This window comes from Suncus etruscus, chromosome X (assembly GCF_024139225.1).
Source record: "Suncus etruscus isolate mSunEtr1 chromosome X, mSunEtr1.pri.cur, whole genome shotgun sequence".
Classification (NCBI taxonomy): domain Eukaryota; kingdom Metazoa; phylum Chordata; class Mammalia; order Eulipotyphla; family Soricidae; genus Suncus; species Suncus etruscus.
In genome coordinates this window covers 48,834,194-48,858,333 of record NC_064868.1, presented here as the reverse complement: position 1 = coordinate 48,858,333, position 24,140 = coordinate 48,834,194, and the positions used below count along the sequence as shown (strand labels likewise).

Here is a 24,140-nt window from a genome sequence, read left to right as displayed (position 1 = left end):
TTTAGGACAACATAGGCAGTATACTCTAAAACCTAAACTCAAAGGTGTCTTCAACAACATAATGCCATTAGTAAAGGCTACAGAATCAAAACTAAACATATAAGATTGCATCAAATGAAAAGGTTTCTGTATGGCAAAAGAAATACAGGCTAAACCTAAAAGACAACTAAGTGAGAGAAAAAATTTGCCCTCAGCTCTCAGATAAAGGGTTGCTATACTGAATATATACATTACTCTCAAAGATCAACCAAATAAACTAAAACCCCATCAAAAATGGGGAAAGGAGAGGCTGAAAAATCTGTGCCTGCAAGTGGTTTCCAACTGCGAGAAACTATGAGTGTTGGCTGTGCATGTTTTTCTACTGTCCTGTGTCCTGAACCTCTCCTGAGAGGGCCTAAAAGGGCCCAACAAAATCGCTCTTCTAGAGTTACTCAGGCTGGGCCAGAAAACCAAGGAAGACTGTGTCCTAGAGTGAAAAGCGGCTATCAGCAGTAAATTGCAGAAAGGAACGTCCTCTCCCTGTGACGTCAGGCTGGAGAAATCTGTGCATGCCCGAGTGCTTACCAAATGCTAGAGACTGTGAGTGTTGCCTGTGCATGTTTTTCTACTGTCCTGTGTTCTGAACCTCTCCTGAGTGAGCTGAAAAGGGCCCAGCAAAATCGTTCTCCAGATCTAGAGGCTCCAGAGTGAGCATGGCCACTCCACTTTGCTTCAGCCATTCGCTCTTTATAATGAATGAACCCCACTGCAACATGCAAAAAATTACACTAGGAACTGTGCTGGATCACTGAAGCCCAGCATATCTCTCTGGACTGTCTTATCTGTTGCATGCTCTTGCCTAAGATTTGATCCTGTGTGAGACTTCATTCATGGAGGGCTCCCCTTCCTTGGAGGCAAGTCAACCCATGCAGAAAGGGTGGAACCAGAGGAGCATGGCCACGCACGTCCAATGAATACCACCACAACACGTAGAAAAATCCACAATACAAGTGTGACAATGGGGAAAAATGCAGTCTAGCACCAGGAATAGAGAATGAAGAATGCAACTCTGATGACCGGAAAGCGGCTAAACAACTAGTCATTCTCTCAGATATGGAGTGTAGAGAAGAAATATGGAGGATGTTCATAGAACTCAAAGAAAGCATAGATCGAGTTGAACAGAACACTAAAAACAACCAAGAAAATATGAAGACAGAAAGCAGAAAACTCCAAACTGAAATAACAGATCAAATAACAGGTCTGAAAAGCTCAGTAGACAAATTGACAGATTCAATGAATAAACTCTCCATCAGGGTAACAGCAGTTGAGATTAGAATTATTAAGCTGGAAGATGCAATGCATAACAACTCCATACAGCACAAGAGATTGGATAAAAGCCTTAAAGCAAATGATCAGACAATGGAAAAATTATACAAAGAATGTGAACAGATGAAAATAGGAGTCTATGATAAGCTCAATAGAAACAAATTAAGAATCACAGGAGTCCCAGAGACCCAGGAAGAAAATCTCCAGGAAGAATCAATGGTCAAGAACATCATTAAAGAGAAAAAATACCAGAGCTAGGAAATACATGCGATCAAATCCTGCATGCCCGAGTACCAACTAAAAGAGACCTCAGAAAAAATACCCCAAGAAACATCCTAGTCACAAAGGAATCCCACAGATATAGATTGAATTCTGAAAGCAGCAAGATGAAAAAGGGAAATTACATTCAAGGAAGCATCCTTGAGATTAACAGCAGACCTGTCACAAGAAACACTCAAGGCCAGAAGGCTGTGTTGAGACATAGTGACAAAACTCAATGAAATAAATGCTTCGCCGAGAATACTGCACACAGCAAAACTCACTTTAGGTTTGAAGGAAGAATACATTGGCTTCACAGATAAACAACAGCTCAGAAACTTTACAGACTCAAAACCAGCCTTAAAAAAACTGAGAAGATCTCCTTTAAGACAAGACTGACAAACAGACACACAAAACTTCTACACAAAGATGGCAATAAGTCTAAGGACAATTCTTTCGCTCAATGCCAATGGAAGAAATACACCCATTAAAAGATACAGGGTGGATAAGTGAATAAAAAACTCAATCCAACTTTCTGCTGACTACAAAAAACACACCTGAATAGTCAGAACAAACATAAACTCAAAATCAAAGGCTAGAGGAAAATCATCCAAACAAACAACACACAAAAAAGCTGGAGTGGCCATAATAATATCAGATGATGCAAACTTTATACTTAGGAAAGTTGTAAGGGACAAAGATGAACATTTTGTATTAATCAAGGGATATATACAGCAGAAGAACTCACACCCCTAAATATATATATATGCACCGAATGAGGGGCCAGCAAAATATTTAATACAACTGTTGACAAATCTGAAAAAGAATATCAATAACAACACAATAATTGTGGGAGACATAAACACATTTTTGTCAACACTTGATAGGTCAACCAGACTGAAACATCAACAAGAATATACTAGACCTGAAAAGAGAAATGGAAGAATGGAGGCCTAGTGTATATATATATATATAGGACACTCCACCCCCAGAAACCTGGATACACATTTTTTTCCAATGTACATGGGACATTCTTCAGGATAGACTACATGCTGGCACATAAAACATACCTCCATATATCAAGAGGATAGAAATTTTGCAGGCTACCTTCGCTGACCACAAGGCTCTGAAATTATATGGGAACTCCAAAGGACACAGAAGAAAAACTTTAACACCTGGAAGTTATACAGCCTCATACTGAATAACACATGGGTCTGAGATGAAATCAAAGAGGAAATAAAAACTTTCTTGGAAACAAATGACAATAAAGACACAAACTATCAGAACCTATGGGACACAGCAAAAGTGGTACTGAGAGGAAAATTCGTAGCTTTGCAAGCACACATCAGGAAGGAAGAAGGGGCATACCTGAATAGCTTAATGATGCAGATCATAGAATTAGAAACTTCTCAACAAAAGGAACCAAAAATAGGGAGACAGAAGAAAATAACAAAGCTGAGAGCAGAAATCAATAAAGTGGAAACCCAAAAAACAATCAAAGATTAAGAAAAGAAGATGTTGGTTCTTTGAGAAAATAAAGGTTGATAGACCATTAGCAAAACTAACAAAGAAAGAGAGAAACTTGATAACTTGTATTAGAAATGAAAAATGGAAGATCACTACCGATATTGCAGAGATTCAAAGGGTAATAAGAAACTACATTGAGAAACTCTATGCCACTAAAAATAAGAACCTGGAAGAAATAGATAAATTCTTGGACTCTTATAACCTTCCACTGTTGAATAAAGAGGATGTAGCATATCTAAACACCCCATCACTATTGATGAAATTAAAAAGATAATCAAATGTCTGCCCAAAAACAAAAGCCCAAGACAGATTCACTAATAAATTCTTTCAAACCTCTCAAGAGGAACTACTACCAATCCTGGCAAGACTCTTTCATGAAATAGAAAAAACAGGAACACTTCCAAATAGGTTTTATGAAACCAACATCACCTTGATACCTAAACCAAACAGAGATGCTACCAAAAAAGAAAATTACAGACCAATATCCCTGATGAATGCTGATGCAAAGATCGTCAACAAAATACTGGCAAATAGGATTCAATGAATCATTAAGAAGATCATCTACTATGATCAATTAGGTTTTATCCCAGGAATGCAAGGATGGTTTAACATCCGTAAATCTATCAACAAGATACACAATATCAACAAAACAAAAAAGAAAAATCACATGATGTTATCAATAGATGCAGAGAAAGCATTTATTAAGGACCAACACCCATTCTTGATAAAAAAAAAAAACTCTCAGTAGTTGGGAATGAAAGGAACCTTTCTCAATGTAGTTCAGGCCATCTACCACAAGCCAGTAGAAAATATTATTCTCAATGGAGAAAAACTAAAAGCCTTCCCTCTAAATTCTTGCACAACGCAAGGCTGTCCTCTCTCACCACTTCTATTCAACATAGCACTGGAAGTACTTGCTATAGCGATTAGGCAAGAAAAAGATATCAAGGGAATCCAAATAGGAAAGGAAGAAGTCAAGCTCTCACTGTTTGCAGATGACATGAAACTCTACTAAGAAAACCCTAAAGACTTTACCAAAAAGCTTCTAGAAACAATAGACTCATATATCAAGGTGGCAGGCTACAAAATTAACACACACAAATCAATGGCCTTTCTGTATACCAATAACAATGGACATTAAATAAGGAACCCCGTTCACATTAGTGTCACACAAGCTCAAATATCTTGGAGTCAACTTGACCAACGATGTGAAGGACCTATACAACGAAAACTATAAAACTATGCTCAAGGAAATAAGAGGACACACAGAAATGGCATCACATACCCTGTTCATGGATTGGCAGGATTAACATCATTAAAATAACAATACCCCCAAAAAGCATTGTATAGATTTAATGTTATTCCTGTAGAGAAACCAATGACGTTCTTCAAAGAAGTGGGTCAAACATTTTTGAAATTTATTTGGATAAATAAACACCCTCGATTAGCTAAAGCAATCATTGGGAGAAAGAATATGGGAGGCAATACTTTCCCCAACTTTTTTTTTTTTTTTTTTTTTGGTTTTTGGGCCACACCCGGTGACGCTCAGGGGTTACTCCTGGCTATGCGCTCAGAAGTCGCTCCTGGCTTGGGGGACCATATGGGACGCCGGGGGATCGAACCGCGGTCCGTCTCCTAGGCTAGCGCAGGTAAAGCAGGCACCTTACCTCGAGCGCCACCGCCCGGCCCCTACTTTCCCCAACTTTAAACTGTATTACAAAGCAATAGTTATCAAAACAGCATTGTATTGGAATAAAGACAAACCCTCAGAGAGAGGAATAGGCTTGAATACTCAGATAATGTTCCCCAGACATACAATCACCTAATTTTTGATAAAGAAGCAAGAAAACCTAAATGGAGCAAGGAAAGCCTCTTCAATAAGAGGTGTGGTCACAACTGGTTAGCCACTTGCAAAAGAGTGAACTCAGACCCCTATCTAACACCGTGTACCAAGGTAAAATTCAAATGGATAAAAGACCTTGGTATCAGACCTGAAACCATAAGGTATATAGAACAACATGTATGTAGGTAAAACATTATATGACATTGAGACTAAAGGCATCTGAGGAAACTGCACTCTCCAAACTAGTGAAAGCAGAGATTAAGAGATGGGAATATATTAAGCTGAGAAGCTTCTGCACCTCGAAGGAAATAGTGCCCAGGATACAAGAGCCACCCACTGATTGGGGGAAACTATTCACCCAATACCCATCAGATAAGGGGCTAATATACAAAGTATACAAGGCACTGACAGAACTTTACAAGAAAGAAAACATCTAATCCCATCAATAAATGGGGAGAAGAAATGTACAGACACTTTGATAAAGAAGAAATATAAATGGCCAAAAGGCACATGAAAAAATGCTCCACATCACTAATCATCAGGGAGATGCAAATCAAAACAACTATGAGATACCACCTCACACCACAGAGATTGGCACACATCACAAAGAATGAGAACAATCAGTGCTGACGGGGATGTGCAAAGAAAGGATCTTTCATCCACTTCTGGTGGGAATGCCGTCTAGTTCAACCTTTATGGAAAGCGATATGAGATTCCTCCAAAAATTGGAAATTGAGCTCCCATACAATCCAGCTATACTACTCCTAGGAATATACCCTAGGAACACAAAAATACAATTAAAATATCCATTTCTTAAACCTATATTCTTTGCAGCACTATTTACAATAGCCAGACTCTGGAAACAACCAAGATGCTCTTCAACAGATCAATGGCTAAAGAATCTGTGGAATATATACACAATGGAGTATTATGCAGCCATCAGGAGAGATGTAGTCATGAAATTTTCCTATACATGGATGTACATGGAATCTTTTATGCTGAGTTAAATAAGTCAAAAAGAGAGAGACAAAGACGCAGAATGGTCTCACTCATCTACGTGTTTTAAGAAAAATGAAAGACATTCTTGCAATAATTTTCAGAGACAAAAGAGAGGAGGGCTGGAAGTTACAGCCCACTTCATGAACATCTCCAAAAAGAGTGATGAGATTCTTTAGAGAAATAACTACATTGTGGACTATACTAACAATGAGAATGTATGAGGGAAATAGAAAGCCTGTCTAGGGTACAGCCTATGGTGGGGTGGGAAGGAGGGATATTTGAGACTTTGGTGGTGGGAATGTTGCACTGGTGATGGGGTTGTCTTCTTTTATGACTGAAACCCAACCACAATCATGTTTGTAACCAAGGTGTTTAAATAAAATATTATTTAAATAAATAAATAAATATTGACCGAAAATGGGGAAAGGCAATGAACAGATACCTCTCTGAATAAAATAAAGGATGAAAAACAGACAAATGAGAAAATGTTCATCATGTATTATTAGAAAAACAGGTTAAGATGACAATGAGATATCATAAACCAGTTGAGAATGATACATTTCAAAATTTCTGAGAACAATTTCTTTTTTTTACTCTTTTTTTTTTTTTTTTGGTTTTTGGGCCACACCCGGCGGTGCTCAGGGGTTACTCCTGGCTGTCTGCTCAGAAATAGCTCCTGGCAGGCACGGGGGACCATATGGGACTCCGGGATTTAACCAACCACCTTTGGTCCTGGATCGGCTGCTTGCAAGGCAAACGCCGCTGTGCTATCTCTCTGGGCCCTGAGAACAATTTCTTGATCAAAATATAGTGTAAAAGAAAGTCTCATTCACTGCTGGGTAATGTCAGGTTTAATCCCTGTTGCAAACAGTACGGAACAGTCTCAGTAAACTCAAAACTGAGCTGCTATATGAACCAGAAATCACCCTTTTGGGTATCTGTTTCTAGGATAGAAACACATAAATTTAATAGGACTTCTGTGCACCATTATTCATTTTAGCACTCAATACAGTACCTAAGATTTGGAATCAACCTATTTGTCAAATAACAGATAATGGACATGAAGATGTGGTTTAAGTACTCAATGGAATACTATAGAGCTGTTAGGAATGGTGAAATCATGTAATGCAACATGAATGGATTTAGGAGAGATATTAAATGAAATAATCTAGAAGATGGATAATCTCAGATGATCTCACTTATATGTGGTATTTAGAATAACCTGAAGAATGACTATAATGGTTTAGAGCAGGATGCTTAATCACCCATGTCCCAGAATACAGGAATGAGAAGAAAAAAATAAAATTGAGAGGAGAAGAGTCAGGTGATAATTAATGAAGGGCAGGATCAAGGGGATTCAAATACATCGATGGCATTAAGTAATGATAGAGCCAAATATCCAAACCACCAAGTCAGCAACACTGAAATCATGAGATTCAAACTTTCCCAATCTAATATTAAAGAGCGCTGTAAATGTGGCACTCTGGAGTTGGCTTTAGAAGAGGTAACCAGGGAACTCTCGTGGAAGGAACTTTACACTGGTGGTGGGATCAGTGCTGAAACATTGTATATCTAAATTCAACTATGAAAAACTGTAAATTTTGTGTTTAGTGAAACAAAAATTGGAAAAGAGGGGCAAATTGAACAAAATAAATGGCCAGGCTAGAGGCATAGTACAGATATTAAGCTTTTGTATTGCACATGGATCAAAATTGATCCAAAGCACAATATGAACCCCCAAGCACTTCTGGGTGTTGCCTGTCCATCAAGCACACCTCAAGAAAATAAGTGGTTTTCCTAGATGCACTTATAATGCTGGTTCATGAGACATGTCTAACAGTGTCTTCGTTGTGAATTCCTAAGGGAGTTGTATCCTTCATTCATTATGCATTAAAAGTATATAAAATTCCTACACCACAACCCTGGTTTTAGATTAGTTTTCTCAGAATAATCTGAGACCTATTCCTGTGCTCTCAATTTTAAATTCTCAGTTTGATTTGCTAATAAATAAACTCACCTAAAATTTATGTAAGGCCAACTTTTAATTAATGTCAATTAAAAATATTTTGTATAACAAAATATACTCGCATAGAAACAAAAATAATCCAACTGAATGGAAGGGGATATATATTTATCATATAATCTAACAATGGAATAATATAAAAAATATACAAAAATATTAAACTCAACAACATAAACTTACAAATTGGCAAAATACTCATATAGGTAATGTCTACTAAAATGTCTACATAAATACTTTTCCAAATTAACACAGATCTCTATGCAAATCTGAAAAGATGTTTGTCATTTTTTATTTTTAGTGAAATGCAAATGAAAACAATAATGATATGGAAAGTCACACTTGCCCAAAGATTAGGAATAAATGTCTGGGTAATGTGAAGAGAAAGGAACACTTCGAGTTAGTAGGCATTCAAACTGGTACAGCTATTATAGGAAGCAGTAAAAGGTCCTTAAGTTTTTTTTTAATTGAGGGCTTGAGAGATACTGCACTGGATAGGCTGCTTGCCTTGCATGTGAACAATCCAAATTTGATCCTTGACACCACATATGGTTCCCCAAGTCCCATGAGAAGTGATGCTGGAGTGCAGAGCAAGCAGTACTGCTGGATGTGGCTCAATTCCCACTCCAATTTAAATGAACTTCCTGGGATAGAGAGATAGTATAGCAGGTTGTCCATTGCCTTGCATGGGCTCAAACTGGGTTTGGTCCTGTCACCATATATAGTTTGCCAAACCCTGCTAGGAGTGGACACTTAGCACAGAGCTCAGAAGTAAAACCTGAGCACTACTGGCTGTGGACACCACCAACACAAAATTTGAAGAGATGGTGCATATGATCCAGTTATCCCACATCTACATATTAATTACCAAATATAAAAAATTAATTTAATGACCTATGCCTACTAGTGTTCAATATACCATTATATAGATATGAACTGGCAAAAACCTAAATGCTTATTGATGAATGAATAAAGAAGATGAGGTATGCAGGTTATAGAACATGGCTCATGTGGAAAAGAAGTGTTTAGCACATGAAATAACCTGAATTTGATCTCTAGAACTTAATGGCACCTGGATAACAGCCTTGTTGACTTCTATTTTAAAAAAAGTAATATAAAGAATAGAATACTGTGCAACTATTTAAAATAGATGCATGGGCCGGAGAGATAGCATGGAGGTGGTGCATTTGCCTTGCTTGTTGAAGGACAGTGGTTCGAATCCCGGCATCCCATATGGTCCCCTGAGTCTGCCAGGAGCAATTTCTGAGCTTAGAACCAGGAGTAACCCCTGAGTGCTGCCGGGTGTGACCCCCCAAAAATTAAAGAAAAAAATAAAATAGATGAAATAGTGTGATTTGTAACCATATGAATGGATATACATAGAATATTATACTTAGTGAAATAAACCAGAGATAGAAGGAAAAACACCATAAGGTTTCATGCATGTGTAACATAGTACAAAGTAAGCAGATAAGCTCACTAGTAATACAAATAAAATAAACAACTGATATTATAATTTAAAATAATACCACAAGAGAATGGGAATTAATATAATTAAACTGGAGACAAAGGATTCAATAAAATGCTGAAGGAAAAAATTGAACTTTATTAAAGCAGATATTGAATTATTTATTGATTACACATAAAACATTATAAACTATTTTAATACCATCCACAATTTTAACTGGTAATATTTTCAATTTAAAAACATTACATAAGATGTACCAACATTAACCAAATAAATTCCATAGACTCTACATGGGTAAACTCCAGGTTAAAGTAATGTTTTGTTCAACTATATCAAGATTTCTGAAGACAATAACCTCTCAGCTAAAGGTGGATGTAAATCACTGTCAAAGGGAATATCATATCATTTTGAAGAATTCTAAATTTACCCTCTTGGGATAATTTTATTAATATAACTTCAGAGTTGACAAACTTTACACACCACATTTCCAAATAGACAAAATTTAGTCAACAGATTATTACATTTAGCAATCAATAGCATCAGAGACAAAGAGAATCTACACTAAAACACTTTGGTTAAATGCTTAAAACTTTCCACAAAAGAGAATAAAAAGGACCTGTTGTATAATTAGAAAAATACAATTCAGAACTATTTTGCCGATTCACATCTATAATGTCTAAACCATGTATTGTTTGTAGTAGCTATTCTTGAAACACGGTCATTGGCTGAGTCCACAAATCTGATGTAACCTGTAGCTTCCCTTTTATGTCTTTGGCTCTCCTACCTGCAAAGTTTTCCAGGCAATCAATACTTTCTATCACTGCTGTAACCACAATAACTGCCTTTGTTTCTTGGTTTAGCAAAGTATTGGCCTCCACCACCATAAGGACCTGAAGTTGGGCCTCCAAAATTTCCTCCCTTCACAGGTCCAAAATGTGAATATGGAGTGCTGTAACTGCCAAAATTATTGTAACTTCCACCACTTAGAAAATTATTTTCATTATCACTAAATCCATGAAAACCAAATGAACTACCACTAAATCCACCAGCACCTCCACTGCCACCAAAGCCAGGTTGCCCATAAACAAAGTTGGGATTCCTACTAAAATTACCACCAAGACTGCCACTATAGCTTCCAGAACCACGTAGACCCCTTTGGCTATATGAAACTCTAGCCATCTCTTGCTTGGATAAGGCTTTTCTTATTTCACAGCTATGGCCATTAACAATATGATATTTTTGAATGACAATCTTGTCTACAGAATCATGGTCATCAAAAGTCACAAAAGCAAAACCTCTACTCTTCCCACTCTCTTGGTCAGTTATGATGTCAACCATTTCAATATTTCCAAATCGCTCAAAATATTCTCTTAGATGTTTCTCTTCAGTGTCTTCTTTGATGCCTCCAACAAAAATCTTTCTCACAGTTAGATGGGCACCAGGTCTTTGAGAATCTTCTCTTGAGATAGCTCTCTTTGGTTCCACAAATCTTCCGTCCACCTTGTGTGGCCTTGCATTCATGACTGCATCCACCTCCTCCACAGTGGCATATGTGACAAACCCAAAACCTCTGGAGCGCTTGGTATTTGGGTCTTTCATTACAACATAGTCTGTGAGTGTTCCCCATTGTTCAAAGTGGCTTCTTAGACTTTCATCAGTTGTTTCAAAGCTCAGTCCACCAATAAAGATTTTCCGCATCTGTTCAGGCTCTTTGGGAGAGCCAGGCTTAGACATCGTGACCTTGGAAAGGGAAACTTCAACGGTGAGAAGATTCTTATTCTGAGGCAGCAGTGGCTGTGTTACCAGCTGTGATGGTGGTAGAAGTGAAAAGGGAGTAACCTAATGTGTCTAGAATTGAGCTTTAGTGGTGATCTTAAAATAAAAATGTTGATTTTCAGTGATGCACACCTGTAACATACATAGTGTTCTATAGCAATGCAACTTGCAATTAAATATTTTTAAAAAGTTCAATAATAATAATTTCCTGTCATTTCAAAATATGTTTCAGAATTAGGCAAAATACTACATATGTTCTTAAAATGATTATCTGTAAGGGGTTCATAAATTTCTTTTCATCATTTTTTATCAAATTGTCAGATATCAAAAGCATTTCAAACTGAAGTGGATTTTGTTTTTTCTTTTCAGAGACTTAAAGAAATGGACATAGAATTTATATGATCTGAAAACTTTGTAATAGTATAATTATTCTAAGTTTGTCCTAATGGCCTTTATCCTAAAGGACAAAAACAGGGTATTAATATCTGATGTAAAAGTCCAAGATCCTGGGCCAGAGGACAGTACAGTGTATAAAGTTTTTGCCATAGATGTATCATGTGGCCTACATGACACTATAGAGTGTCCCCTGCATACCACCAGGAGTGATTCCGAGGCATGGAACTAGGAGTTAGTCCTGAGCACTACAGGTATGGCCCCAAACAAACAAACAAAAAATCCAACATACAGGTGAAGTGATTATATATTACTGGATAAATGTATACAAAATTATTTACAAGGGAGAATTTGTAATAAAAAAGAAAAATTAAAGCTAAATCCCCTCAATAGAGAAATAAACTATACAACATACCTTGAAATAGAAATGAAAAAATCTTCATGCATTGACTAGGAGCACCACCTAGAATACATGCAGGTGGGAAAAACAAAATGGGTATGGGAATCTGAAAGCATTTGTGAAAAATCACATAATACAATGTATATATTTATAACTATTAAATTGAGGTAAATGCACATACCTCAAATCATATTATCACTATACACATAACATTGGTCATCTCTGAGTGAGAAAATGGTACTGGGGGAAATAAATGAAGATTAGTTTTGTACTATTTTCTCCAGTTACACTAATCTTAGCATAAATCTATTTTCATTTAAAATAAAAAGAACAGAAAAAACGAGAATGTGATATAAATAAAAGAAAAAACAAGATGTTTTCAGATAATCTTGACAGAGCAAGAAGGCAGAAAAGAAGAAGTGCATTTTTAAAGGGAATAGATAAGATAAACATCGATTACCTTTCTGGAGTGTGTGTATAAGTATAGGTGTTTGTGTGAGTGTAGAGGAAAGATGGCAATAACCTGAGGTGGATTATAGGCTGAATAGAAAACAGAATATAGATTAGCAGATTAATTCAAGATAGCAATAGAGATTTCCCGAAACTGAATGAATTTCACTGAAATCAAATTTTGAGGTAACTGAAGAAATCATCTGAATCATGGCTGTCCTATTATATCATGGACAAAATCTGGAGATCTACAAGGAAGCATTAGAAGAGTTTAGATAAGTATACAATGCCAACACTGCCAATTGAGTCATCTTTGAATCCTGTGGAGAAAAATGTGGAAGCATGGTCCAGTCATTTCAGCTTCTTCACATGGGACACTGCTGACTTCATAAGAATTTTGCACATAAAATATTTTCTTTTGGACAGCCATATGACTTGTTTTAGAGAGAGCTATGAAGAGGCTATGAATGACACCTGACAACTCCTTTACATTAAAAAATACCATTCCTGGGAGAAGAGATAATATAGTTAATAAGGTGCTTGCCTTGCACATGGCTGACCTTGGTTTAAACATAACAACCCCTATAGAGTCTCTCAAGTCCAGCCATGAGTGATCTCTGAGTGCTGAGCCATGAATAAATATGAGCATTTCCAAGTGTGACCAAAAAAACACACACAAAAAATCATGTTTCATAAAATTTGTAATAAAAAGTAATAATAAACTAACAGAAAGTTAAATATAGTTCACATATGATCTTCAGCATTCATAAATGTGGAACAAATAAAATGTTTATTTAAAAGGACTCAGTTAAAAGATAAAGTAGACATAAAATGGGAATACCACATGGAATTCTAAAATTCCATAGAAGACCAGGGATTTAGTTGGATGGACTACAGTTCATGCAGTCATTCTCTGTGCCCTAAGTTCAATTCCAGCACCACATGACCCAAACCAGAGTACCACTGAGCATAACCCTCATTTCTCCCAGTACTGAATCAACAGCTCAAGTTCAGTATAAATGCGAGAGACCTGAACACTGTTTGGGAGACCCCAACACAATGCTATGAACCTTTTTTTCATTTGTTATTGGGTGAATAATTAGGTTATCAAAAATTAGAAGCACAGTCGCCGTGTTTAATTATCTATATGTTTATCTATAAATACATATATATACTGATGGTGTCAAGAAGAATATTTATAAAACACAAATACTGATAATAAATTTCAATTTTCCTTGTATTTTCTCATTTAAAAAAGCACATCATCTACATCTAGTAAAAGAAAATATTAAAATGAGTAAAAACTATTGTCCCATTGATAGAGCCTGAGAAAAATTTGCAGGGTAGGGACATCTTTCTTCATTTGCAGGAAGAGGGAAATAAAAAATCCAGCTCTTATTCACTTTCCTAAAACCAGGAAGCCTGCCCTGCCCCTGGTCTCCACCCTTCACTGCTCCACCATTCCTGCATCCTTGCCCATTAGACACCATGTGAATTTCTGCAAGTAACACTGGTTACTGCTCCCGCAACAGTCCCCATGCAATATGGTTTAGCTCTGTGTAGCTTTACAAGTCAGGTTCTCAGGCACGCTTTCTATGTGTACCAAAATAAAGAAGAATAAATCAATAACAGTGCGCCAAGAAGGTGCTGAAATTCTGCATGCTAAAAATCAAAATATAGAAAGGACTTTCCCTTTAGTCAGTCAGGATAGAGGAGCTCTAATATTTCTGCTAGAAGTGGATGAGATATTCTTTATTTTATTTTATTTTGGTTTTTTTTGGGGGGGGGGTCACACCCAGCAGCGCTCAGGGTCACTCCTGGCTCTAAGCTCAGAAATCGCCCCTGGCAGGCATGGGGGAACATATGGGATGCTGGGATTCGAATCACCATCCTTCATGCAAGGCAAATGCCTTACCTTCCTGCTATATCTCCGGCCCCAAGATATTTTTTATTTTTTAAACATCATGGTAACAAAGTTGTTCATATGACAATTTTTTCACAGATAAATCTATTCAGGATTGAGTTACAGCCAGACCATATACAACAACCTTCACAAGGGCACATTTTTTGTCACCAGTGTCAGCAGTTTCTCTCTGACCCTAGCTGATGCTCTCTTCTCTCCCACCTCCCTACCCCTCCCGCATCTGGGGCAAGGATTTTGCTTCTTTCTATTTCTTTTTGACTCTGTGGTTTGCACTACTGTTATTGAAAGGTTTCCAGGCATGTCCCTTTTATAATAGAAACTGTTCTACTCTTTGTAGCAAGCTTCCTACCATGGCAGGTCCTCCTAATCCTTATCTATATTGTCTCTGAATATAATTCCCACGCTGTCCTTTATTTTCCTTATATCTCACAGGTATGTGAGATTATTCTATATTTATCTCTTCCCCCCTGACTCATTTCACTCCGCATAATAATCTCCATGTTCATCCATGTGTAAGAAAATTCCATGACTCCATTTCCCTAATGGCTTCACAGTATTCCATTGAGTAGATATATCAGTTGGGATATTTTTAATAAATGACTGACGTAGATGCAGAATCTGCCCATGGAAAAGCAAAGGGGGTGAGAGTCAGGGAAAGGTATCTGGAGAGATAGTATGGCTGTTTTCCCTAGATATAACCCAATGAGGCTCATTCCCCCACACCACAAGCGGTTCCCTGCCAGAAGTGATTCCTGAGCATGAAGACAAGAATGAGCCTTCAGCACCACCAGATGTTGCCAAAATTCACCTCACAAGCAATAAAGGGTAAAACACAGGTGTGACCCATGAGGATCTTTGCACTAGCACAGAGCCCCTTCCTCCTACCAATGTCCTTCAGCCACCTCTAAGCATTCATCTCTCTTCCAATAGGGGTGTCTAACATTCCACCCTACAAGCCCTTGCTTGTGGCTCTGCCAGCATGCAGGCCTTGCTCTCGCTGCTGGACTAGGGGGCAGATGCCACCTCAGGCCCAGCTCTTCCAGGCCCTGTTTCCTAGGCGCTTCCTCCCTCTGCCTGACATCCGGGTCTGGAATAAGAGCTGAAGCTGCTCTCACTCCCTCATCTAGCTCTCTGGTTGCCAAGGGCACGGAAACAAAGGAGCCCAAGGCAAATACAAGTCAAGGAGACCATCACTGCAGAGTCCTAGCTCTGCTTCTGCCTGGAACTCACCTTCCGAGGCCTCAGAGCGGGTCTTCTGCAGGCTCAGGACAGAAGCACAGAATAGATGAACTGGAACCCGAAGTTGGTGGCAGTGATATCAGCTACAGTGACCTGAACCTGACAACACAATGACCGCACAGCAAACGACACTGGCAACCCTGTGGTGGAGTGAAATTGAGAGAAAACGGAGTGTTCTGCTGTAAACAGGAGGCCCTGAGCCTTGTTCTGGCCTGGTGTCACCCCTTCCCGAGAGTTCAGATTTTGCCAAGCACGGCCTGAGCTCAATACTATCTTCCTGCAAGAAAATCCAGGCTCTTGGACCAAACTGCCTGCCCGCTGTACTCCTTCTCAGACAACGGGAACAGGCGAGTGCTTCGTGTGTGCTCAGTCATCCTGTTGCACGTGTTGGAGAGATCAGGGACAGAAGAAAAGAGTGGCATCATCCACAAGGAAACACGGAAAAGAATAAATGGGACAGCCACTTTAGGGAAGAGCAGGTGGAAGGCGGGGAGGAGAGAGAAAGGACAAGGGACCCCCTCCACACCATCCCCATTTGCTAGATCTATGCCTCTGGGAGGCTTTTTGCCGGTTCTTCTCTTCTCGCTTTCTGCTCTAACATGAAACAATCACAGTACCTACCTCCCAGGCCTCCACTCGAGAAGAAGTACTAGGATATCTAGCATGCGCTTCGCGGGCACTTGAGGAGGGAGCCCTGAAAGGAAAACACATCCATGAATGCAGCCGTCAACCACGCGCTGAGCCCCTCAGCCGCCAACAGCCACCCGTGGGCTGTGACACCCGCGCCCCGAGGAGCGGGAATCCATCGCCAGGTTCAGGGCGCTTCAACCTCCCATCCGGCCCAGGACCATTCCGCTCCCTGAGTTTGGCCGTCAGGAGGCCGGCGTCGGAGCGGCAGGGTCGAGGCAGCGCAGGGCCCTCTGCGAGCCCGAGCCCCAGCCGGTCCCAGCGTGGTACACACGCGCGGCGGCGCCCACCCTCGGGGCCCCGCTGCCTGGGGCCGATGGGCGTTTTTCGCGGACCAGGCTCTTGACTTGGTTCCCCGGAGCCCAGCAGGAGCGGCCACAACGTGTGACCATGAATTTGCTGGCGAGGTAGTACCAAAGGCGGGCGCGCTCCGCGCTGCCTCTGGCAACAGCCCTGCTCCCCTCTGCTTCCGAGGCTGGCCCCCCTCGCCCGGTCCTTTCTCCTGCCGGACCCTGGGGACTTGGCAGCCCTCGATCTCCCAAAGCTATGCTTCCTCTTCTGCCTTCAGATCCTAGGCATAGGAGAAATGAACGTGGCCCCACTGCTTGCGCACTAGGCACTGAGGGGGCGTGGTCATGTGGGGGCGGGTGCACAGGGCGGGCCGAGGGCTCTGCGCTAGCGCTCTCTGACGAAGGGTCCAGCAGCGGAGCTAGAAGGCCAGCAACAGGCACACAGAGGGAAGAAATCCTCAGTAGGAGTCTCAGGAAAGAAACAATGAAGCGCAGGCTTCTGAGTCCCTGAGAGGACCTGGCGCTGGCCTATCTGCAAATGTCAAGTGCTTGAGAGCTGTTCTCTCTGATAATGCCAACCAGTGACAACAGAGTGTGCTGCAAACACCTGTGGCGTGTCCTTGAGTAAAATGTTCTGCTGCTTCTCAGCAGGGTCTGAGGGTATCAAGTATGGGCTCTGTGCTGGTGCCCCTCAAGCCACCAGGCAGAACTCACTGAGTGGACATGTTAGAGCTCAGCTCAGATATCCTTTGGTCTATTTCTGTGTTAGAGCAAGATGTGCTCATAACTTTTGCAAGAGGGATGAGACAAAACCAGGCCACCATGGAGGCCGACAAAATAGCACAGCAGTACGGAGTTTGCTTTATACGTAGCAGACCCAGGAAGGAAGATGGTTTGATTTCCGACATCCCACATGGTCCCCTGAGCCTGCTAGGAGTGACTTCTGAGTACAGAGCCAGGTGTTGTCCTGATCGCCCAGGTTGTGACCCAGAAAACAAAAACAACAACAACAACAATAAAAAAACAGGCCACCAGGCAGAACTTAATATTAGAGACATGGTTGGTTGTGTTGCCAGTAGAGTTCTCCAGGTGGCTTCTTTGATGTGAGTAAGAAAGAAGCAATAGTCTGGAGAAGGAAATATACTGTTTTTTCTCTATCTCCTCTCCCATCAGCCACACAATCATCAGGAAAGAATCTGAGATATTGGACTGATGAAAGTTTATGTTTATTTTCTATATTGCATGGTTGTTCTTGTCCTGACAAACCTAGATGCAGCCATCATACTGTGCCTGATGTCCATTTCTTCTGCACAGTGGGGGATATGGTTACCGCTTCCTGATTTCTGGGAATGCCAAACTGGAGAAAGGAATTTTTGTTTGCAGAAAAGGAATGTAAGTCCTAAATTTACCTAGGTTTTTTGGATCCACTGCATTTTCGTCACTGGAAAGAATTTCAGGAGGAGACTAATATTGAAGGAAAACTAGTTTATTTGAGAAATAATGAAGGGGGAAGAGAGAGGTATATTTTGATATGTGTTTGAAAGAAATTGGGCTTCTCCAAAGTGGAGAAGCTGGTTACACCTGCACAAGCAACATGGATGCAAGTAACAAATAATGAGGAAGCTTGGGTGCACCCATCCTCTTCCCAAGTTAGTTTATGTACAGTTTTCTCAAACAACTCCCAAGTTACTTTACAGTTTCTTACAAGGGTGGTTGCCATAGGATAGAGGTTGGAGCAGTTGGTCTTTTGATATTTTTGCATGTTTTTTGCTCTATGGATGTAGTCTTTCCTCACAGGGAATGCAGCCACCTCTCTTCTCCGGGCTCCATCTGTGCTTGGGCCTGGAATTCGGCATCTTAATGAATGGATTTCTGGGTTCCTGAGCTGGTCCTTGATTTCAAAGGCTTTCACTTCTTCAGGCTGGTTTCAGCACAGTTTTTTTTCCCAGAACACACCATCAAGTCCCTCCACTTTCTTCCTGTATTCAACAGTAGCATCTTAACTCATATACCCTCTGACATTTTCTTCACTTAGAGAAAGATATGTCTAGAACTGTTACAAAAACATGAGACAAAAATAAACAATTAATTCATTGACTTTTTATTTTGGTGTTTGGGTCTCATCAGACAGTGCTCAGGGGTTACTTCTGGCTGGCTCTGTGCTCAGGAATCACTACTGACAGTGCTCTGGGGACCATATGGGATGCCAGAGATTGAATGCAGGTCATCCGCATGCAAAACAAATATCCTGCTTGCTGTGCTATTACTCTGGCCTCAGAATCCATTGACTTTTAATCTTTTTTTCTCTCACACACTATGAGTTAACTAAAAGGTTTGAAGGAGTAAAAAGAGCTTTTTATTAATACAAAGGAGTTTTGGAAGCATTGCAATCCAAACCTATAACTCTCAGTGCTCGAGGGAAGTTTCTGTTGAAGTTTTGTGTAGAAGTTCTGGAAAGAGTTTTTATCATCGTGTTGGTGATGGAGAATAACTCCCCTCTATAATTTATTTGTGCATTTGTAATGGATGATAAGGCTTAAACATAGTATCTTGTTCATGTATAAACAAGAGATGATGGCATAATCTTCTCCAACATCAAGAAGCAGGCAAACATTTAATATAGTTACTCTAATAGTTTTCTTAGTATCAATAGAGAAATTCCCATATGCAGATAGACCTAGTATCTGTCTCTGGCCCTATTCTATAGGAACAGATGTTTGCCCAGAAAGACAAAGAGGGATGAGACAAAAACAGGCCACCATGGAAGCCGGCGAGATAGCACAGCAGTAGGGCGTTTGCTTTACACGTAGCAGACCCAGGAAGGAAGATGGTTTGATTTCCGACATCCGACATGGTCCCCTGAGCCTGCCAGGAGTGACTTCTGAGTACAGACTTTGTGTAACTTGCTAATGAGCATTAGGTTTCTGCTCATGCAATGACATTTCATAGTAGAGAATTGGTATTCTGGAACCAAGAAACAGTATGAGATGTTCTTCAAGCCCAAATTGTCTGGACTCTTATTGTTTGGCAAACCATAGAAAAGAACACTATGTTATAGTTTAGTGTATCTGCATAGTCAGTTAACATGACTGTTCAAGGAAGCATCTCTGTCCCAAATTCAGTACCTGGTCTATGGCAGGCACCTGTATATATTATCAGTTTACATTGTCATTTCCTACACTAGGGAACATGAAGTCAACATTGGTGTAACACCCTGTAGGTGCACCCCTTTACTGTATCCCTGCCTGTGTCTACCACCAAATTTGCCAACATCTCCACTTATATATGTCTGAAAACTTTCTTTTTTTAAAACTATGATTGACCTTCTAGCTAAAATTCATTGCAATTCATTAACATCTATGCAGCAGGAGCTGGAGCCATATTACAAGGAAGGTGGTACATGCATTGCATGCATGCAGCTGACCTGGGTTCAATACCCAGCATCCTATATATGGTCTCCTGAACACTGCCAGGAGTAATTTCTAAAACAAATCCAGAAGTGAGTCCTAAACACTGCTATTTTTCTTTTAAGTAAAATTTATATGACAGAACCAAGTTGCTCAAGTTTGGTGCATTCCTAACCCAGAAAAAGCTTGCATCAGGAGAGAGAACTGAGAGTTCACCTTTAAGTTCCCTGATATATTGTGTATTAAGAGTGCTCTTCTGGGACCAAAGTGATGATACAGTGGTAGGGTGTTTACCTTACACGTGGCCAACCTGGGGCAGACCCAGTTTCAATCTGTGGCATCCCGTTTGGTCCCCCAGACCTGCCAGGAGCAATTTTTGAGCTCAGAGCCAGGAGTATCCCCAAGCCTCTGGGGTGTGACTCCAAAGGAAAACAAAACAAAACAAAACAAAAAAGAGTGCTCTTCTATTCTAGATTTATTCTTACTTGACCAGATATGTGTTTTTTATCAGAATTAGTAATTTTGGAGAATATTGCTTATAGTCAGATATATTTTAATTTCTAGCAACTTCACTTATTTCTGTATTAATTTCATATTAGTTGATATCTTAAAGCAAAAAAAATTCAGTTACGCTTGTTCAATGTAAACGATCATGAGCTAAACTAAGAGTGACCTATGTATTACAATTATTTTAATTCTGCTTTATTGTTTGATGATAATAAATTATGAGCTTTGGTAAAGAGAATATATGCTAGAATTATATTATTTCTATTTCTATTTCATATATTTGTTTTTATGTTATTCCTGGAGGTGCTCAGGGCTTACATTTAGCACTGCACTCAAGAATCACTCCTGGCAAGCTCAGGGTACTATATGAGGTGCTGGGGTTTGAACCTGGGTTGGGCTAATACAAGACAGCTGCACTATCCTCTGAAATAGTGCTCCAGGCATATTTCATATAAAGTATTTGATACTGAGCAAAGAGGAACACATTCCTCATTTATCAGGGTTTCACCTGTATTTTCTCATGCTTAGAGACATTTCTTTTTTTTTCAGTTCAATATTTACATTAATTTTTTCTTCTTTATTTGAACATCTTGATTACGTAAATGATTGTGATTAGGTTTCAGTCATGTAAAGAACACCCCCTTCACCAGTGCAACATTCCCACCACCAATGTCCCAAATCTCCCTCCAACCCACTCCACCCCCACCTGTAATCCAGACAAACTTTCCAGTTCCCTCATTCATTCACTTGATTATGGTAGTTCTCTGTGTAGTTATTTCTATAGCTGTATTCACCACACTTTGTGGTGAGCTTCATGGAGTGAGCTGGTGTTCCAGCCCTCCTCTCATTGTCTCTGAGGATTGTTACAAAAATGACTTTTACTTTTCTTAAAACCCATAGATGAGTGAGACTATTCTGTGTCTTTCTCTCCCTCTGACTTATTTCACTCAGCATGATAGATTCCATGTACATCCATTTATAGGAAAATTTTATGACTTCATCTCTCCTGACGGCTGCATAATATTCCATTGTGTATATGTACCACAGTTTCTTTAGCCATTCGTCTGTGGAAGGGCATCTTGGTTGTTTCCAGAGTCTGGCTATTGTGAATAGTGCTGCAATAAATATAGGTGTGAGGAAGGGTTTTTTGTATTGTATCCTTGTGTTCTTAGGGTATATACCTAGGAGTGGAATAGCTGAGTCGAATGGGAGCTCAATTTCGATTTTGAAGAATCTCCATATTTATTTCCATGGAGGATGTACTAGACGGCATTCCCACCAGCAGTATATAAGAGTTCCTTTTTCTCCACATCCCCGCCAGCACTGATTGTTCTCATTCTTTGTGATGTGCACCAATCTCTGTGGTGTGAGGTGGCATCTCATCGTTGTTTTGATTTTCATCTCCCTGATGATTAGTGACGAGGAGCATTTTTTCATGTGCATTTTGACCATTTGTATTTCTTTTTAATCAAAGTTTATGTTCATTTCTTCTCCCCATTTTTTATGGAATTAGATGTTTTTTTCTTGTAAAGTTCTGTCAGTGCCCTGTTTATTTTGGATATTAGCCCCTTATCTGAAGGGTGTTGGGTGAATAGTTTCTCCCACTCGGTGGGTGACTCTTCTATCCTGGGCACTATTTCTTTTGAGGTACAGAAGCTTCTCAGTTTAATGTATACCCATCTGTTGATCTCTGCTTCCACTTGTTTGGAAAGTGCAGTTTCCTCCTTGAAGATACCTTTAGTCTCAATGTCATGGAGTGTTTACCGACGTGTTGTTCTATATACCTTATGGTATCTGGTCTGATATCAAGGTTTTTAAACCATTTGGATTTTACCTTCAGACATGATGTTAACTGGGGGTCTATGTTCGCTTTTTTGTAAGTGGCTAACCAGTTCTGCCAGCACCACTTGTTGAAGAGGTTTTCCCAGCTCCACTTAGGATTTCTTGCTCCTTTGTAAAAAATTAGGTAATTGTATGTATGGGGAACGTTCTCTGAGAACTCAAGCCTATTCCACTGATCTGAAGGTCTCTCTTTATTCCAATACCATGCTGTTTTGATAACTATTGCTTTGTAATACAGTTTAAAGTTGGGGAAAGTAATGCCTCCCATTTTCCTTCTCCCTAGGAGTGCTTTAGCTATTCTAGGGTGTTTATTGTTCATAAGTGTTTGATCCACTTCTTTGAAGAATGTCATGGGGATCACATTAAATCTGTATAATGCTTTGGGGAGTATTGCCATTTTAATGATGTTAATCCTGCCAATCCATGAGCAAGGTATGTGTTTTCAATTCCGTGTGTCCTCTCTTATTTCTTGGAGCAGGGCTTTATAGTTTTCTTTGTATAGGTCCTTCACGTATTTGGTCAAGTTGACTCCAAGATATTTGAGTTTGTGTGGCACTATTGTGAATGGAATTGCCTTCTTGAATTCTTTCTTTTCCCTATCATTATTGGTGTATAAAAAGGCCATTGATTTCTGTAGGTTGATTTTGTAGCCGGCCACCTTGCTATATGAATCTACTGTTTCTAGAAGCTTTTTGGTAGAGTCTTTAGGGTTTTCCAATTAGAGTCTCATGTCGTCTGCAAACAATGAGAGCTTGACTTCTTCCTTTCCTATCTGGTTTCCCTTGATATCTTTTTCTTCCCTGATCGCTATAGCAAGAACTTTCCGTACTATGCTGAAGAGGAGTGGTGAGAGTGGACAGCCTTGTATTGTACCAGAATTTAGAGGAAAGGCTTTAAGTTTTTCTCCATTGAGGATAATATTTGCCATTGGCTTGTGGTAGATGGCTTCAACTAGATTGAGAAAGGTTCCTTCCATTCCCATCTTGCTGAGAGTTTTGATCAAGAATGGGTGTTGGACCTTATCAAAAGCTTTCTCTGCATCTATTGATATGATCATGTAATTTTTATTTTTCTTGTTGATGTTGTGTATGATGTTGATAGATTTACGGATGTTAAACCATCCTTGCACTCCTGGGATGAAACCTACTTGGTTGTAGTGTATGATCTTCTTGATGATGCATTGGATTCTATTTTCCAGGATTCTGTTGAAGATCTTTGCATCAGAATTCATCAGGTATATTGGTCTGTAATGCTTTTTTTTTTGGCAGCGTCTCTTTCTGGTTTTGGTATCAAGGTGATGTTGGCTTCATAAAAGCTATTTGGGGGTGTTCCCGTTTTTTTCAACTTCTCGGAAAGCTTGGCTAGGATTGGTAGTAGCTCCTCTTGAAAGATTTGAAAAAATTCATTAGGAAAACCATCTGGGCCTGGGCTTTTCTTTTGGGGCAGATGTTTGATTACAGTTTCAATTTCCTCAGTAGTGATGGGTGTGTTTAGATATGCTACATCCCCCTTACTTAAATGTGGAAGGTTATAAATGTCCAAGAATTTTTCCATTTCTTCTAGGTTCTCATTTTTAGTAGCATAAAGTTTCTCAAAGTAGTCTCTGATTAGCCTTTGGATCTCTGCAATATCTGTCGTGATCTCCCCCTTTTCATTTCTAATACGGTTTATCAGATTTCTCTCTCTCTCTGTGTGAGTTTTGGCAATGGTCTTTCAATCTTGTTTATTTTTTAAAGAACCAGCTTCTGCTTTCGTTGATCTTTCGGATTGCTTTTTGGTTTTCCACTTTATTGAGTTCTGCTTTC

General features: G+C 39.6%; 1 protein-coding gene across 2 annotated transcripts in view; it reads right to left on the bottom strand.

The window, feature by feature from the left end:
- Positions 1-10,132: 10,132 nt before the first annotated feature.
- The window catches only part of LOC125999245 (heterogeneous nuclear ribonucleoprotein A1-like), a 168,895-nt gene continuing 154,887 nt past the window's right edge, over positions 10,133-24,140 (bottom strand). Inside the window, exons 1-5 of one of the 2 annotated variants that reach the window (XM_049767321.1) lie at positions 16,224-16,449; positions 15,594-15,742; positions 12,450-12,529; positions 12,005-12,052; positions 10,133-11,226 (exon numbers count right to left, since the gene is read on the bottom strand). In XM_049767321.1, the coding sequence (XP_049623278.1) occupies positions 10,225-11,154 (930 nt within the window). In that variant the 5' untranslated portion in view covers positions 11,155-11,226; positions 12,005-12,052; positions 12,450-12,529; positions 15,594-15,742; positions 16,224-16,449 and the 3' untranslated portion in view covers positions 10,133-10,224. Of the gene's footprint in view, positions 11,227-12,004; positions 12,053-12,449; positions 12,530-15,593; positions 15,743-16,223; positions 16,450-24,140 lie in introns of those variants that run through there. The other variant, XM_049767322.1, reaches the window with a different exon arrangement.